At 51.0% G+C, this 18,796-nt stretch overlaps 1 protein-coding gene across 1 annotated transcript in view; it reads right to left on the bottom strand.

Annotated features, from left to right (window-relative positions):
- The window catches only part of TMEM44 (transmembrane protein 44), a 31,144-nt gene extending 23,059 nt beyond the window's left edge, over window positions 1–8,085 (bottom strand). The window contains exons 1-5 of the mRNA XM_088017031.1: window positions 7,937–8,085; window positions 5,383–5,509; window positions 3,132–3,225; window positions 2,141–2,307; window positions 1,862–1,948 (exon numbers count right to left, since the gene is read on the bottom strand). Of these exons, the coding sequence (XP_087873157.1) occupies window positions 1,862–1,948; window positions 2,141–2,307; window positions 3,132–3,225; window positions 5,383–5,509; window positions 7,937–8,085 (624 nt within the window). The remainder of the gene's footprint in view (window positions 1–1,861; window positions 1,949–2,140; window positions 2,308–3,131; window positions 3,226–5,382; window positions 5,510–7,936) is intronic.
- Between the last annotated feature and the right edge of the window lie 10,711 nt (window positions 8,086–18,796).

Raw genomic sequence — 18,796 nt, 5'->3', positions numbered from 1 at the left:
CGGTTCTCTTCCCCTAGACCACAGAGAACAGGGCTGCTCTTTCTGCCCCAAGAAAGCCCTTCTGATTCCTGCATCCATGAGCTTCCTTTGTCCCAGACCAGATTAAGTCTTTAAAAAGTGTCTGCTGGCACCTACCACGGGCAGGCTCCAAGCACATGCAATACAGAGGGGAACAGAACAGACGAGACCACTGCCCTCAGGGCGCTCACGTTCTACTGGGGACCAACAACTTGGTCAATAACTGAAGGAGCTAGTTTCAGCCTGTGACAAACACTGTGAATAAAATGAAGCGGAAGGAAGGACACAGTCGTGGGGCTATGTTAGGTGCGTGGCGTTAGGGGCTGACTTGTTTTCCCCTCTCACAAAAGATGCCGAGGTCCCAGCCTCCAGAGCCTGTGAACGTGGCCTTCTCTGGAAACAGGGTCCTTCCAAATGACCTCGTTAAGATGAGATCATTAGGGTGGACCCTCACCCAATATGGCCGTGTCTTTATAAAAGGGAAAGTTAGGCCTGGACACGTACAGAAGGACGGCCACATGAGGACACACACCGGGAGAAAGAATGCCGTGTGGACCCTGGAGTTACGTAGCCATCGGCCAAGGATCTTCCAGGAACTTGGAAAGAGGCCTGAAAGAGCTCCTTCCCTAGAGCCTTCACGGGGAGCATGGCCCTGCTGACACCTTGGTACTGGTCTGCCGGCCTCTAGTACTTTGAGACAATCCGTTTCTGTTGTCCCAAGTTTGTGAACCTTTCTTACGGCAGCCCCAGGGAACTAATACAGCCAGGCACACACCAGTCCCTCTGAAGGTCTTCGAGCCCCACGTCCCAGGGGCTCCCCATGCTCCCCTCCCTCGATCTGGGGGCGGCATGCCCCGGGGGGTTCCCGGCCAGCACAACACAGGCTTCCGCTTCCCACAAATGATCAACGAAGCACTGCCACCCCCGATTCCTGTTCTCCTGGAACTGCTATGAAATGATGCTCTGGGGCAAGTGATGTTTTTTTTTTAGCCCCAGCGAGGAGCCCGTTACGTTTCCAGTGTTAGGTCTGGCCGTTATTCCTGTCAGCGAGGCCCGCCAGGCACAGCAGAGCAGGTTTGCACACCCACGATATCCTGCTCCTCCGCAGCAGCTCTCCGGCCTCGGTGGCTTTTCCCGGGGGCTCCCCGCTTCCCCTCACCTCTGCCTCCTCCAGGCCCACCTTCCCTTTGGGGCCAAGCTGAGGCGGCCTCCCCCGCGCCTGGCGGTGTGACCATCTCACCCTCACTCATTTGAATAGCGTGAGAGCCTCTTCTCCCTCCTCCGAAACCCCAAACATCTGATTCTATCCTTGTCAGACCATTAAAATATCCTGCTTTGCATTTCTGCGTCTTTCCAGGAGACTGTGAGTTTCCCAAGGGCAAGCACAGCATCTCAAGTCACGGCTGCGTCCCCTCCGGAACCGGCCAACACAGGGCTTCCCTCAGCCTAGATGCCCGGGCAGTTTCTGGGGGGAGGTGCTCCCGAATACACAGAAGCCTGGCAGCTGCGTGATGCTCTCCTCTGAAACCGTCTCACTTCCTAATGGGATGTTCGTTTACCGAACCCCAGGGCCTTTTTCCTGAGAGCCTGCTTTTCTTTGCTATGGAGGGAACACAATGGGCTGTCCCGGGAAAGGCTCTAGCAGGCCCCATGAGCTCCCGTGATTGGCTGCCCAGCCCCTGCACGCGCGCACACGCGCGCGCATACACACACACACACACACACACACGTGATACACATGTGACACAACCCTCCACCCCAGGACCTGGAGCTTGGAAGATGCTCCCAGGTGCCCTAAGACCTGCCATGGTGACCCACAGTCCCAGCCCTGACCCAGCCTCACGATTCTGGAGAGCGGGGGGATCCGGGAAGCCCAGGAGCCAAAGGCAGCGATGCCACCCAGCAGGTAGCCGAGGATCTCAGTATTGTCCTGCAGGAGTAGGCGACATGCTCAGCACCCTGAGGAGACAGTCCAGGCATCCCAGACCCATCCTTTCCCAATTTTAGTAGTTTCCTCCCAACCACGGCAAGCCCAAACCCTATCCCTACCCAGGGCATTTGCTGGGACCCTGAGGAGGGAAAGGACACGCACACCCCCACGTCCTCCTGGGCTCAGCCTCACCTGCAGCAGGCTTTCCAGCAGCCTCCGCTGGGGCCCTCGGATGGGGCCTGAAGCCTTTGGGACGGCGGCCCAGAGCGCCCAGCCTGGCCCCAGGCTCAGCGGCAGGGCCAGAGCAAATACACTGGCCCTGAGCCGCCGCCCCCTCTTCCTCTCCCGGGAGCCCCGACCTGCAACAAACACCACAATGCCACAGGCTCTAGGATCTAGAACTCGACGGACTGCAGCCTGTGAAAACCAGCTGTCAACCCAGCTTCTGTAAGCTCCGCAGAGCCTGGCACAGAGCAGAGCCGGCACAACCTTGGGGAATGCATCCATGTGTTTGTGCTGGGGCCCGAAACTGTGAGCGAAAAAGGAGCACGGTCTTGGAAGTCTCCTTGAAATACAAGACAGATAGTCCTCTGAAAATTCTAGTAAGAACATGGCTCCTCTGGGCAGTGCTGAGCAGCTGGGGGCACCTTACCTTACCCCACTGATGCAAGCACTCCCTTTCTGGACAAGGGTCTGGGCACACTGCTGCCCCTTTTCAGGAAGGCCCAGTCCCGCAGAGTCAGGGTGACCCATCCCAGCTCAGTGACTCTCTGCCCGAGGTGGCCCACACCCACTTCTGGCATCCATTTCCAGAAGTTACGGGGCTTTGTCTGGCCATCCTGGGCTCGCACACTGAGCTATCACTGTTCCTTCCCACAGCCTGTACCACCCCACCTCCTGGCCTTTGCTCATACTGTTCTTTTCACCTGGAGTACCCTTCCCTGCGGGCCCCGTTCCACGGTCACATCCTTCCCTCCGGTTGTGCATGGCGTGCGTGCACCGCTTCACTAGCAGAACCGATGACTCTTTAGGGCCCTGCCTCTCTTCTCTGGCTGGGGTCAGGGAGCTCATTCCTTTGTTTGCACCCGGCAGGGGCCCAGCTCAGACGCGACAAGGAGGAGGCACTGAGCACGCCTACGAAAGAGTGGGTGCTGCACACAGGAACAGAAGGCCACACACTCACCCGGGTGAGACTTCAGTCTGCAGCCACAGATGGGGAAAAGGATGAAGACAAAGTTCACCAAGTCAACAGCTGCTAGGTAGGCACCTGTGAATACCTGGGAGCAAAGGAGATACAGTCTTGGTGTTCGAACGTTCTCCAGTGACCACAGCACCTCTCATCCTGGGCCTCCTCTCCCACTGATAAGGTGCTCCCGGCAAAGACGCCTACTGGCCCCAGGAAAGGCTGGTTATCAACTCTATTTGACCGACGAAGAGGTGGGGCGCGTGAATAACCGATCCCTTAGGCAGAGGCCCACCAGCAGAACCAGCCCTCCACTTCTCACTCCGCACTCTTCCCAGCGCACGGCCAGCCTCTTCTGTGTGACTTTGGCCCAACCACTGACCTTTTCTGGGCCTCACTTTCCTCCTCTGTAAAACAGGGATAGTAACAGTGCCTCCCTCCATGCTAAGCAGATTGCATGAACCAATACATGGAAAGTGCTCAGACCAGCACCTGGAGGAACGGACAAGGCTCCTACCTACCAATGTACCAGCCACTATGCCAGTCGAGTCACTGGTTAACAGCAGTCTCTGGAGGGGCACCTGGGTGGCTCAGTCGGTTAAGTGTCCGACTCGATTTCGGCTCAGGTCCTGATCTCAGGGTCATGAGATCGAGTCCTGAGTGGGGCTCCATGCTCAGCGTGGAGTCTGCTTGGGATTCTTTCCCTCTTTCTCTCCCTTTGCCCTGCCCACATGTCCCCCCCCTCCACCCCCTTCCACCCCCCTCCCCGCCAGCTCATGAGCGTGTTCTCTCTCAAAATAAATAAAATTAAAAAAAAAAAAGAGCAGTTTGATACTTGGCACTGCTGCTTACTGGACCTTATAAAAGTTATTCAACCTCAGGCGCCTCAGTGGCTCAGTTGGTTAAGCGTCTGCCTTCGGCTCAGGTCATGATCCCAGGGTCCTGGGATTGAGTCTCGCATCGGGCTCCTTGCTCAGCAGGGAGCCTATTCTCCCTCTCCCTCTGCCTGATGCTCCCCCTGCTTGTGCTCTCTCTCTCTCTCTGTGAAATAAATAAATAAACGAAATCTTTAAAAAAAAAAAAAGTTATTCAACCTCTAAGCCCCAGTGTCCACATGTGTAAAACAGGGATAAAGAGAGAGCCTAGGTCATAAGATAATTCGAGTATTAAATGAACTCATATGAGACAAGCCCTCAGTGCCAAGTACATAGTGAAGTATTTATTTATTTTTAAAATATTTTATTTATTTATTTGAGAGAGAGGGTGCACATGAGTTGGGGGGAGGGGCAGAGAGAGAAGCAGACTCCCCACTGAGCAGGGAGCCTGAGCAGGGCTCAATCCCAGGACCCTGAGATCATGACCTGAGTGGAAGGCAGATGCTTAACGACTGAGCCACCCAGGCGCCCCCATAGTGAAGTATTTACTAAACATCAGCTATTATTACCGGGATGGAGCTGGGTGTCACTATATTCCATCAGCTAATGAGAACGGGCACCCAAAATGAAAGGCGGTTTGTTTGTGAGACAGTATTATTCAAAGCAGGGTCTCGAACTCTCCCAGTGTGTGTTGCAGACACGAGGCTGCCTTCTGTCACATCTACCTGGGTGGGCACCAGCCCATGAGGGGCCTCTGCAGTGCATATGCCCTTGGGATAGGCCCCTTCTCCACAGGTTTGAGGGCCTAGACCTTGGGAAAGCTTGACACTGTTTCTCACTTGCCCCAGAGCCTGCATCACCACTTGGGAAAGCATTCAGCCAGCCCTGTTGAGCTGGGGCTGGGCTCCAGGCTCTAAAAACAATCACCACAACCATCACTATTTACTGAGCATCTACTCTGTCCCAGCTGCTGTTTGAAGTCATGGGGATAAGGCAGTGAATACAAATTCTTGCCCCTGGGGAGCTGACCCTCTGGTAGGGGTTAACAGACCAGAAGCAATAAGCAATAAGTAAGGAAAACAGACGGTGTATGGGGGGGGTCAGCTATGGGAAAAAACAGAGCAGGGTGAAGGGGTCTGGAGCCCCTGCTGTAGAGGTAGGGCACGGCTTCACGGGAGTGCTCAGGGGAGGCCTCACCAAGAAGCTGACCTCTGAGCAAAGCCTCGAAGGAGATGAGCAGTGAGCCATGTGGCTCTCAGGGCAGGAGCACTGGACGGGGGCAGAAACACCAAGAAGGGCACAGGCATGAGGCGAAACCGCACCTTGATGGTGATGAAACCAGACAGAAGCCACTGTCACCTGTAGGCCTGACGCACCTGGATCGTGAGCTGTCTGGCCAGAATGGCCCCGATGGTGTCACACAGGCTGGTCAGGAGGCAGCACGCAGCACACAGCGCTGACTGGTCCTGTCTGGATCTCTTTGCACATCTCAGATAGAGAAGCCTGTGGTGACAGACAGGGGTGTGGGTGGGTATGGACGGAACACCAGAGCCATGAGTGGGTTCCCAAAGCAGGTGGTCTGAAAAGGGCAATTTTGACTTTGTGTCTCTGTGAAGCACTCTCTCCCCCAGGGATTCGGCGGGTATTTTTGAACTTGGTTTACAGATGGGAAAATCAAGGATCAAAGACTGCAGCACAAGCCGACGGCACGAGCCCGACCTGCCTCTCTAATGAAGAGGAATTTCTTTCCTCCCACAAATCAGGCCAACTCAAGTTCATGACCTACTACTCAGTGCTGACGAACTAGCTGTTAGGTCTGATTATTGAAAGAAACATGTGGGTTATAAAAAAAATTGCCTAAATGAAAAAGGGAACTTGATTCTTTCAAATTCACATGAAATCCTGCAAAGCCGTACGTGCAAGGGGGGTGGCCTGGCTTCTACCAGCCCTTGCCCAGATCAAGCATGTTCTTTACACACATACAGCGAGCAAGACCTCTCAAAGATGCCAGGGCACTTTGGGCTGACCTCTCCCTACAGGCCCCTAGGGAGGGGCCTGACTTCCCTCCCTCATGCCCCCTTTCCTGCCCTGCCCCACTCCCCTGGAACAAGCACAGAAAGGCCCAACAGCCTGGAAGGGCTCAGAGATCTCTTAGAAACACTTTGTTCTAGATGTTTCCGTGCTACATTTTATGGAGAAACTGAGGCACCATTGCAGCTCTTGTTTCATTTTCTTCAACCACAAGGTGGTACTCACTCCACGTCTTTCGGACTGTTTGGCTGGTTCTGAGGGCCCGCCCTGGGGCACAATGGAGGAGGAGGGAAGGCTGCTGGGTTCCCACATTTCCTGATCTGCCAGATGAAGCCCCAAGCTCACAGTGAGAACAGAAACCTTTCATTTGGACCCTGGGCTCCTGACACCAATTCAAAGCCTAAGAGCGAAGACTCTAGAGACTCTCTGGACTCAGATTAGAAATAGTTGATTTCAACCCTCACATTGGAGAGCCGGGAAAAGTGAGGCCTATACTAGGTGAGTTCACGGCAGACCCTCTGGCTTTGCATGTGGAGGCTTTGCTCCCCAGCTCTCAGGGGAGGGGAATCCTGGGCTGACCTTACCCCAGGCCACACACAGCTTGGAAGACATACATTGCCTGAAGAGGGGGGGGGGGCTCAGGGAGGGGGAAGTCCTGAAAACAATGGGTGAGCAGACCTGAGGTGGGCTGAAAAAGCAGAGCCTCTGCCCTCAGAATGACCTGCTGGGCATTCTCGGGGGACTTACCTAACCTCTCCCAACTCGAGTTTCCAGGTCAGGAAATGCCTAATAATGCACATAGAGTGCCTCGTTAGTGTCCACTGGACAGTTTAATCCTCACAAGTCTGCCCCTTTCTATAAGGGTCTGGGGGTTCAGTTCTTTCCATTCACTCAGGCAAGTTAGTTAACCTGTCAGAATCTCCAGCTTCCTCTTGAGTACATGGGAGTAATAACAGTCCCTCCCTCATGGGGCTGTGGCAGGGATGAAATGAGTTAATAAATGCAACACTGGGCCCACAGTAAATGTTCTAAGGGTCTTTTTATTTGCATTCCAGTGACTGAGTACAGGGGCTGCCAAATCTCTGCAGCGATATCACACGAGGGAGTGCAATGTCCACGAGGTGCCTACGATGAGCCGGCGCCAGCCCTCTCTGGGTTGCTGGTCCTTTCTCCTCTGCCGGGGAATACTTGCGTTGCACCAGCTTGGGACAGGGTGGCCGAAGACCTGGAGGCCATCTTTAACCCGACTTCAGCCAGCTTAGGACCCAGGTGACGGTGACCACTGTGGCCAGAGTCGGATCATTGCCAGTCCCCATGGCTGATCAGAGGGCCTTGGGTAAAGGGAGACCAGAAACACCGAGAGCCTTGTCCTAGGTCCTCGCCCTCTGCCAAAGGTTGGTGGTGGCGCAGGAACAATGATAAGGATGTTTAATGAGCACATACTAAGAGCTTTACAGGGACTAACTCATTTAATCTTGCCATGTGTTTCCATCCCCATCTAGGTGAGGAAAATGAGGCTCAGAGGTTTTAAGCTTGCCCAGCTCACACCGCCAGTCGGCGGGGAAAGGCTGACAATAGAACCCAGGCAGGACTTGCTGCTGCCGTCCCCGGCTCCACGCACTGCCCCACCCGGCCTCCTCCTGCCGCCCCCAGCCAGCCTCCCGTGAGCGGAATCCGGAAAGAAGTCCCGACTTCAGTCCGCAGCCGAAGGCTCCTTTCGATCCCGGAGCTGAGCTGCCTCCTGCCTCCTGCCTCCTGCCTCCTCCCTCTCTGCCCCCTTCCTCCCAGGTTTCTAGGAGGGATTTGGCGGCGGGGATGTGGGGTTAGCGCCCCGCGCCCCCCGCTCCCCGCGGCCGATCCGGCCCCCACCCCCGCGCCGCCCGGTCCCGACCCCATTACAGCGTGTGGGCGGCGATCCAGCAGGAGGAGGCGCAGATCCACAGGCCGAAGGAGATGCAGACGCGGTGGCGGGCGAAGCAGCGGTCCAGGTAGTCCCAGTCCCAGAGCGCTGGCGCGGGCGCGGGCGCGGGGCTGGCAGCCTCCCCCATGGCTCTCCGGCTCCGCCCGGCCCGGGCCCCAGCCTCCCGCGTGGCGGGGCCCGGGCGCCGCCCGCCCGCGCTGCCGCCCCGCGCCCCCTTCGCCCGGCCCGGTTGCCCCGCGGCGGCGGCGGCCCCGGCAGAGCGCACGGCCGCGGCCCGGAGATGGGCGCTGGCAGCGGCGGCGGCGCGAGAGAAAAGTTTCCGGCACCGCGCGGCTCCCCACCCGGCGCGCTATTGTCGGGGGTCGGCGGGCCGTAGGCCGCCCCCCAGCGGCGGGAGCGGGCAGCGGCCTCCGCACAAAGGCTGCGGCCCCCGCCCCCCGACAGCCGCGGCGGCGCCGCTCCCGGACCCCTTGCGGTCCCCCACCCCGCGACCTGGCGGCCAGAGCCGAATACCGTGAACCGGGGGGATACGGGACAAGGCACTTCGCTCATTAATGCACCCCATTTTCTGAACCGAGCAATACTTCGCGCCTGGCGCAGCTCTTGGGTGCCGGCGATCCCGGGGATGAGCGGGCGGTCTGAGCCTTCTGAGGGTACAAAAGAAAGGGTGCGGTGGGAGGCCGGGCAGGAGGACACAACCCCCCCCACCCCCGCATCTCGTCTCACTCCATTGTCGGAAAGCCGTCAGCGACCGCCCCCCACCCCCACCCCCACCCCCCACGCAGTCGCCCAAGACAGACTTCCAGAAGTCACTCTAGAAGGTGCCCAGCGAGCCGAGGAGGCCGGTGGTCTTGGCCATCCTGCTGTCCCATCCTGCCACATTGCCACACAAGGCTGGTACACAGAGCTCCTCTTGAAAACAAGCTATTATCATTTTAAAATTTCCTTGTTGATTTTAGTAAGTTTGCATAAAGAAGAGGTGACCGTATCACTTTGGTTTTTTTCTTTTTTAAAAATAGCAGCTTTATTATGAACAAACAATGAATCATGGAACACTACACCAAAACAAATTATGTAATATATGGTGATTAACATAACAATAAAAAAATTAAAAGATAAAAAAATAAAAATAGCTTTATGGAGATCTCATTCCTATACCATAAAATTCACCTGCTAAAGTGTACAATTCAGTGGTTGTTAATCTATCCACATAGTTGTGCAACCACCGCCACTATCTCATTTAACAACGCTTTCCTCACTTGCCAGGAAGCCGGTAAAGCGGTACTCATCAGCAATTACTTTCCCCTCCACACTGGCAGCCTTAGGCAACCCCAAATCTACCTGCTGCCTCTACGGGTTTGTCTGTTCTGGAAATTCTATTATTTATTTATTTAAAGATTTTATTTATTTATTTGTGAGCGAGAGAGCACACAAGCCGGGGGAGGGGCAGGCAGAGGGAGAAGCAGGCTCCCGGCTGAGCAGGGAGCCCCATGCGGGCTCGATCCCAGGAGTCTGGGATCCTGACCTGAGTGGAAGGCAGACGCTTAACCAACTGAGCCACCCAGGCATTGCTGTTCTGGAAATTCTATCTAAAGGCAGTCCCATCCAATAAGTGAGCTTTTTGTGACTTCTTTCACTCAGCATAGTGTTTTTAAGGTTCATCCATGCTTTAGAGTGTGTCAGAACTTCCTTTCTTTTTATGGCTGAATAATATTCCATTGTGTGGATATATCACATTTTATTTATCCATTCATCAGTTGGCGGACACTTGGGTTGTTTGCACGTTTTGGTTCTTATGAACAGTGCTGCTGTGAACATTTGTGTAAAAGGTTTTGTGTGGACAGAGGTTTTCAGTTCTCTTGGGCATGTCCCTAGGAGGGGAATTGCTGGGGCTCCTGGTAACTGTGTTTGAGGTTTTGAGGAACTGCCAGACTGTTTTCCAAAGTGGCTACATTATTTTACAGATTCATTTATATTTAAAGTTATGACCACTCACAGGAGAAATGAAAACACTGTTTGTCAGATATTGTCAGGCTAGGAGCTGAGGATGGGTTTTTTGTTGTTGTTGTTTTAAAAGATTTTACTTTATTTATTTTAGAGAGAAAGAGTGCGAGAGAGGGCATGAGCAGGGCGGGGGGGGGGGGTAGTGGGGAGGGCCAGAGGGAGAAGCCGACTCCCCCCTGAGCAGGGAGCCAGACACCAGGCTCCATCCCAGGACCCTGAGATCATGACCTGTGCCGAAGGCAGGTGCTTAATTAACTTGGCCACCCAGGTGCCTCTGAGGACATGTTTTTGAGAAAAACAGACAAGTCTCTACATTCATGGAGCTTACAGTCCAGTAGGAGAGAGAGAGACATCAATCAAGCAATAGAACAAGCAAAAGTAAAATGATATGTTATTCAAAAGAAGGGGCCAAAATTAAAATATGGAAATGATTAAGATAAAGTGATATAAAATGAATACCAACTAAGGCAAGATTAAAAGGTTAAATTAAAAGGAAAAAATCTCTCTCGCTTTTTCTCCAATACATAAAATCTTAAAAAAAATAAAATAAAAGGAAAAAATATAGTAGCCAAGTTTCTCAGAGACTATAAACAAATACCCACAGTCTGATGGCCCTGCCTGCTGGTTCTTTGTGGGTTCTTCGGGCGCACCTGTGGATACTGACCTGTGATTGCTTGGATCCTGGGTTACGCTGGTGACATGGCCTACCTACTGTTCCCAAAAGAGAATCCATTCCATGAACTATGTTGCTAAAACGAGGACAGACCCTGCCTGTGTCCTCTCACAAGGTTCCCGTAGGGCACAGCTACCTTATGCTCTGCTTTGTTGAGGCTTGAGGACGCCAGAATTTAATTTGATTTGCTTCTTATTAGCACTTCCCTGTCCCTCAGGCTCAGTATAAGCCCTTGGAGGCTGGGCCCAGTTGAACAAATTGCTTCATTCCTCCCCACCCCACCCTAGACCAGGTTTACACACCTCAGCAGTTTGTCCTTAGAGTGGTTAGTTCTCAGCCTGATTTTCAGTGACTCTTTGAGAATTTGGAGAAAACCTCAACCCTAAAAAATAGGAACATGTGTGCACACCCACGCAGTTGTTCATATAATCTTAAGGAATTTCTGGAAGTCCTGAAATGCAACTATAGATTTTGTGGAAGACAAGACCCCAGACTAAAAACCCCTCGTTTCAGGGGCGCCTGGGTGGCTCATTCGGTTAAGCGTCTGCCTTCGGCTCAGGTCATGATCCCAGGGTCCTGGGATCAGGTGTTGGACTCCCTGCTCAGTGGAAAGCCTGCTTCCCCCTGCTTGTGCTCTCTCTCTCTATCCCAAATAAACAAATAAAATCTTAAAAAAAATAAATAAAACCCCCTCATTTAAGGGGTTAAGCCCTGAGTCCCCTCCCAAAGCCCTGGGGGCGGTGTGGTGCATAGATGGAAGTGTGGGGATCACTCAGCCGGCCTGTCAGAAAACACCCCTGCTGAATCCGGCTCTCTGGGCACGTGTGCTTGGAATCTGCACCGATTCATCATTTCCTGTGGCTGCTCTAACAGATGAGCATAAACTTAGTGGCTTAAAATAACAGAAATATATTCCCTCCCAGTTCTGAAAGCAAGTTCCCTGGACCACAATCAAGGGGACTCTAGAAGGGGAATCCATTCATTGTCTCGCTTCATCCTGTGTCTGGTGGCTGCCAGGGCTCCTTGCTTGAGGCCTCATCACTTAACTCTGTCTCTGCCTCTGCGCTCGCATTGGCCTCGTCTTGTGTCAGATCTCCGTCTCTTTCCTATAAAGATTGCATTTGTGACCTGCTCACATCATCCACGTTACACCCCCCATCTCAAGATCCTTAACTGAATCACATCAGTGGACTTGTTTCCCATATAAGGTTCCAGGGATTATGACCTGGTATTTTGGGGGGCCATTAGTCAGCCTACGACACTGCCTTCCCACAAGCTTCCTGTGAGATTCTTATGAGAAATGCGGACTTATGGAGATGGCCCTCAGTGGGGGACAGACAGGCTGTGGGGAGCTCTTGCCAGTCCCTGGACATGTTGGCTCACAGGAAAATGCAATGGGAAGAATGTGGGCTTTGGAGCCTCCTGAAGCAGTCCCCCCGCCCAGGCTGCTCTGTGTCCTGGTCCTGGAGGGGCACAAGCCCCTGGGCCTATACTCCTCCTCAGCTAGCGCACCCCTCAGAGTGGGATGAGTGCTGTCTTTCTGCCAGGCTTGGGAACATCTTCAGCCAGGGCTTTCTAGTTCATATCTGTATCCCCAACACCTGATTCAGTGCCTAGCCCATAATAAGGAAAATAGTTACTGAACGAATGGATTTTTTTTTTAAAGATTTTATTTATTTATTTGACGGAGAGATAGCACAATAGGCAGAGTGGCAGGCAGAGGGAGAAGCAGGCTCTCCGCCGAGCAGGGAGCCCGATGCAGGGCTCGATCCCAGGACCCTGGGATCATGACCTGAGCCAAAGGCAGGCGCTTAACCGACTGAGCCACTCAGGCGCCCCATGAATGGATTTTTTTAATTTTTTTATTTTTTAAAGATTGTATTTATTTATTTGACAGAGACAGAGATAGCGAGAGCAGGAACACAAGCAGGGGGAGTGGGAGAGGGAGAAGCAGGCCTCCCGCAGAGCAGGGAGCCCGATGTGGGACTCGATTCCAGGACCCTGAGATCATGACCGGAGCCGAAGGCAGACGCCCAACGACTGAGCCACCCAGGTGCCCGAATGGATTTTTTTAAAAAAAGATTTATCTATTTTAGAGAGAGAGAAACACGAGTGAGAGGGGCAGAGAGAGAGGGAGCATCTCAAGCAGACTCCCCAGTGAGTGCATAGCCCAGTTTGGGGCTCAATCCCAGGACCCTAAGATCATGACCTGAGCTGAAACCAAGAGTTGGATGCTCAACTGACTGCACCATCCAGTCAGTTGGTATTTATTAAAGATTTTATTTGACAGAGCAAGAGAAAGGGAGAGAGAGCACAAGTAGGGTAGGGGGAGCAGCAGCAGGAGAGGGAGCAGCAGACTTCCTGCCGAGCAGGGAGCCCGATGCGGGACTCGATCCCAGGACCCTGGGATCATGACCTGACCCCAAGGCAGACGCTTAACTGACTGAGCCACCCAGGCGCCCCGAACTGACATGATATGTACTGTAGTGAGAGCATGTTTACGATGCTCCGGTGCCCCCACCATCGTGCATGCGGGTGGGTTGGAAGGGCTTTTTAAGAAACCCACAAGCGGGGCTTGGGAGGGTAAGCTTGCTTTTGGCATGAAGTGTGGCACGAGCAAAAGCTGAAGCCCTGCAGGAGAGGTCCTGCAGCAAGGGAGGAGACAGGCAGGAGAGCGGCCACGCCACCCAGTCATCAGGGAAGCAGGACTTCATCCGGTCGGGAACACAGGGTTATATAGGTGAACCTACACCCTCCCTGCTGGGAGGACCCCTCCCAAATTCTGCCAGGACCTTCCAAAGGGCCTTTCACACAGTTGGCCCTCAGGAAGTGAATCAGTTCCTTCACCAGGCTCCTGGAGGCCTGGCAGCTGCCGCACCCAGAAGCTAAAGCTAATGTTCCTTTGGCCACGGTCCAGAGTTTGCCGAAAAGAAAAGCTAACAAGAGGACCGTCACACAGGTCCTCCCTCTGCGGCATTTCCCATTGGTAGGGGCACCGAGCCCACAGGCTTTGTCCTGGGCAAGGAAGGGCTGCGGCAGCCGGGACTGTCCTGCAGGAGCCGGCGGCCGGCGCGGCTGGAAGTGCCAGTCTCCTTGGGGGGGGACAGGCCGGCAGCTCAGCTGCTTCCCTTCTGAGGACATGCTGCCCCCTGCCAGTGTCCCTGTAGGATGTTTTATTTAGGAGAAGGGCTTGTGGCTACTACTCAAACAGCAACATTAAAAAAGGCTCTCTGCCAGTTGGATTTACCTGCTAGCAAGATAGAAATCAATTCTCAGAGGATGCATTTTGAAATAATGGCATTTCCAAATCTGAATCAGGCCCACTGTGGACATGCTGGACTGTCATGAAAGAAGCAGGTGGTAGAACTGTCGGGGTCCTGGGTTCTTCTTTAACCTCCATCATCAAGTCACTGTTTGGTCTTGTGAAAATTCTACTTTTGGTTCCCCCTCAAGTTCTTCATTAGTAACACCCCATTGCTGAAAGTCACTCACTTCACGATGCTCAGAAGCTAGGCAAGGGCTAATGGAACTCATAGATGTTGAAACATTACATTAAGGAAATTTTTTAAGCAATCTCTACCCTCAGTGTAGGGCTCAAACTCACACACTGAGAATCAAGTCGCATGCTCTACTGACTGAGCCAGCCAGGGGCCCCGGGTTACTCACCTTTTATTTATTTATCTTCCTAAAGATTTTATTTATTTGACAGAGAGAGACGCAGTGAGAGAGGGAACACAAGCAGGGGGCGTGAGAGAGGGAGAAGCAGGCTCCCGGCCGAGCAGGGAGCCTGATGCGGGACTCGATCCCAGGACCCTGGGATCATGACCTGAGCCGAAGGCAGATGCCTAATGACTGAGCCACCCAGGCGTCCTGGTTACTCACCTTTTAAAGAGCCAACTAAATAGAATTCAGTACTTGAATATTTGCAACTCTTAGTTACCTACTTTAGAAGTAGCCAATATTTACAAATTATAAATATGAAACCCACCCCTTTCTTCCCCCACTCTCCTGAAAAAATTCTCACCATTCTGAAACCTTTGCTTGTTGGGTCAGGCAAGAGTTAAAAGTCATTACTGTTAGCAATTAACTTCTGAAGTTGTTACTAGTCACATTTTAAGTGCTTAACAGTCACATTTGGCTGTAGTTACCTATAGGATACCACAGATTACAGAACATTTATTTGCACTGTAGCCAGAAAGTTCTATTTGACAACCCCTGTATTACAACATCTATAGCAGTATAACTTTTAAAAATCAAAACCCTTTGGAGAATGATGATGTGTCTGTGTAGGTTCACTGTTAATAGACGCAACCATTGTGGTGCGGGGTGGTCAGGGTCGGGGAGGCTGTGCATATGTGGGGACCGGCGAATATGGGAACTCTGTACTTACTGCTTAATATTGCTGTGAACCAAACACTGTTCTAGAAAATAATTAAAAATTTAAAAAACACAAACTTGCAAAAACATCTACGTGTCCATCAATAATAGAACCATAAACTACCCTACAGCAATGACAATGATTTATTACTTATCATATGTAAGACTATGGACGAATCTCACAATGTTGGATTAAAGAAGCCAGATACATGAGTACACAATGTAGACGGTATATGTGTCATACAAAATCTGGTGAAAAGGTCAGAATAGTGGTTACTCTTGGGAAGGTCAGTTTGTGGCTGAAAGGAAGCACAGAATGCTGACCCTTCTGTGTGTTTTTTTTTTTTTAAGATTTTATTTATTTATTTGACAGAGACACAGCAAGAGAGGGAACACAAGCGGGGGTGGGGGTGGGGGTGGGAGAGGGAGAAGCAGGTTTGTGGGGCTTGATCCCAGGACCCTAGAACCATAGACCGGAGCCGAAGGCAGACGCTTAACCAACTGAGCCACCCAGGCGCCCCGACCCTTCTGTGTCTTAATCAAGGTGCTGGTTGCATCCATGTGTTGTTTGTGAAAAGTCAGCTACCTATACTCTTACGATTGTGTGCTTTCTGTATACATATTACACCTCAATACAACATTTAAAAGATGTATTCAGAGTCTACTGTGTACTGGGCACTTTTCACTTACACTTGATCTTAGCCAAAAGGCCGAGAAGCGATGCCTTTCACTTTTAGATTGCTCAAAATTGTTTTCCCTTCCTATCAGAGTCTTTTGAAAGCAAAATCTTTTCCTTTCTCTAGGGCCCTTTCTTCACCCTCAACTGGTCAATAGTATGATGAACATGACAGACAACAAATGGTTAAGGGTGGATATTTTGAATGATTTTCCTCACTTCTCCACAAAGACGTTAGAGGGATGGCATTAAGCAGATTTCTGGCTTGCTGCCATATTTTCCAATTTACCTACGAAGAAAGCATATGTTGCTATTGACATCTTGACCAAAACCTTAACTTCCTTCTAGTTTCCCAAAAAGTAAACAGATGACAGATGTATACCAGGTTCTACTTTAAAAGGACAATATATTTCTTGTAATAAAATGCTGGGAAAAAAATCAAAACAATAAAGTGATAATGCTAATGACGAATTGGTAAGTCTAAAGTACTAACTGCTGCAAGGGTGAGGATACCTAAAAAAACTGAAAGGATGCTTAACAGGACACCCATTCTGGGCAGAAGCAAAGGTGAAACTAGAAAGCCCCCTTTCAGGGTGTCCTAGTTTTGGTTTTTCAGACTCTAAGCAGAGGACTTAGGTTTAATTAATTTTCTTAAGTAGGGTCCACACCTAAAGTGGAGCCCAGCATGGGGCTTGAGCTCACAACTTGAGCTGAGCTCAAGAGTCAGACGCTTAACTGACTGAGCCACCCCGCAACCCCTTAGGCTTAGTTTATTTGGGAGGCAATCCAATGAAGCAGAAGTGAGGGAGTGGAGAAAGTGAGGGAAGGGAGAAAGGCCACCGGTGAGTTCGTGAGGTGATGTTCACTGTGGGCAGGTGGGGCTCAGTTCCTCTGAGGATGCAGTGAGGCACATGTACAATGTATGCACTGAGTCATAGGGAAGCCGGGGCACTTACTAACCAGCCCCTGTTCTTTACCAGTTGGCGGTTGCTCTGGGGGTGTTACATCCCCAGCCCTTCTAGATTGCCCTGTGTGCAGGCTGAGCAGGCTCCTGTGGGGCAGGAGAAAGGAATACAGGGCTTTTGTGGTGGAAAGACTTGCACAGGAACTGTCCACTGGGGCTGCCGGTGAACTCACAGTGGGCTAAGGGATATGGAGTGGTGTGGGGCATCCACAAAGACATCTCTTACCAGTAGTACTTGCTAGAAAATTGAGTCAGAACCTCTTCACAATTGTTCCACATTCACAAAAGTTAAATACCAAAGGTATACATCCAGAAATAAGCCCTCATACATTTATGTTCAATTCTTGACAAGGGCGCCAAAACAATTCAATGGGTAAACACTAGTTTTTTCAATAAATGGTGTTGGGACTACTGGATACCATATGTAAAGAATGAAGTTGGTCCATCTACCTCACACCATATACAATAACTCAAATTGGACCACGGATGTAAATCTATGAGCTAAAACTATAAAACTCTTAGTAAGAATATAGGGGGCAAATCTTAGTAACCTTGGATTTGTCAATAGTTTCTTAAATTTAACCCCCAAAACACAAGCAACCCAAGAAAAAAATGGATACCTTTGGACTTCATCAAAATTAAAACTGTGCTCCAAAGGACACTGTAAGAAAATGAAAAGACAACCCACTGAATGGCAGAAAACATTTGCAAATGACAGCTATGATATAAGGGACTTGTACATACAATGTACAAAGAACTTTTGTAACTCAATAACGAGATAACTCAAAGAATAGGCAAAGGATCTATCTTAATTGACATTTTTCCAAAGATGATATACAAGTGGCCAGTAAGCACATGAGAAGATGCTCAATCAACATCATTAGCCGTTAAGGGAATTCAAGTCAAAACCATGAGATACCACTTTGTGCCCACTGGGATGGCCAAGACATAAAAAAACAGTAACAAGTGTTGACAAGGATATGGAGAAATAGGGGGCGCCTGGGTGGCTCAGGCAGTTAAGCGTCTGCCTTCGGCTCAGGTCATGATCCCAGGGTCCTGGGATGGAGCCCCGCATCGGGCTCCCTGCTCCACGGGGAGCCTGTTTCTTCCTCTCCCTCTGCTGCTCCCACTTGCGCTCTCTCTCAAATAAATGAAATCTTAAAAAAAAAAAAAAAAAAAAAGGACATGGAGAAATTAGAACCTGTTGATGGGAAATGTAAAATGGTGCAGCCATTCTGAAAGAGTCTGGTAGTTGCTCACAAGGTTAAATGTATTGCCGTTCCACTCCTATATGCCTGATTAAAAAACCTGTGTCCACACAAAAACTTGCACACAAATGTTCAGAGCAGCATTATTTATAATAGAAAGTGGAAACCCAGACGCCTTTTTAAATTATTTTGTTTGAAAGAGCACACAAGTGGGGGGAGCTGCAAAGGAAGAGGGAGAAGCAGACTCCCTGCGGAGTGCAGAGCCTGAGGTGGGGCTGGACCGCAGGACCCCAGGGCCCCCGGGTCACGAGGCGAGCTAAAGGCAGACGTTTAACTGACCCAGCCACCCAGGTGCCCCTGGAAACCCAAATGTCTTTTAACTGATAAATGGATAAACAAACTGTGGTATATACATTCGACAGAATGTATTATTTGGTAATAAAAAGCAATGAAGTACGGAGAGATGTTCAAATACGTGAACCTTGAAGACGTCAGGCTAAGGGAAAGCCAGCCACAGGTCACACAGCTTAAGATTCCATTTATATGAATGTACGGAAGAGGCAGGTCCATGTATAAAGCAGATGAGTGGTTGCTTGGGGCCGGGGGGATGAGAGGGTTGGGAGCCAGTAGCTAAAGGGTCCTGGGCCTCTTTCTGTGACAGTAACGTAGAACTCATCACGGTGATAGTTACACAACTCTGAATGTGCTAAGAACCACTGCACTGTACACTTTAAATTGGTGATTTTGCATGGTATATGAATCTCAGTAACACTGTTACAAAAATAATCAAGAGCATGGAAACATATGTACCTACTTTTTTTGTAAAGTCTCATGTTTTAGCTATTACACTATCATTAAAGCAAACTTATTCTAAATCAGTACACGCTTTGTTCATCCGGTATGGAGGCTTCTCCCACACAACTGTGCTTGTTCTTC

This window comes from Eumetopias jubatus, unplaced genomic scaffold, assembly GCF_037043125.1.
Source record: "Eumetopias jubatus isolate StellerSeaLion01/CBP00866 unplaced genomic scaffold, mEumJub1_p1.0 scaffold_1, whole genome shotgun sequence".
Lineage (NCBI taxonomy): Eukaryota > Metazoa > Chordata > Mammalia > Carnivora > Otariidae > Eumetopias > Eumetopias jubatus.
This window is presented reverse-complemented; position numbering and strand designations above follow the sequence as displayed.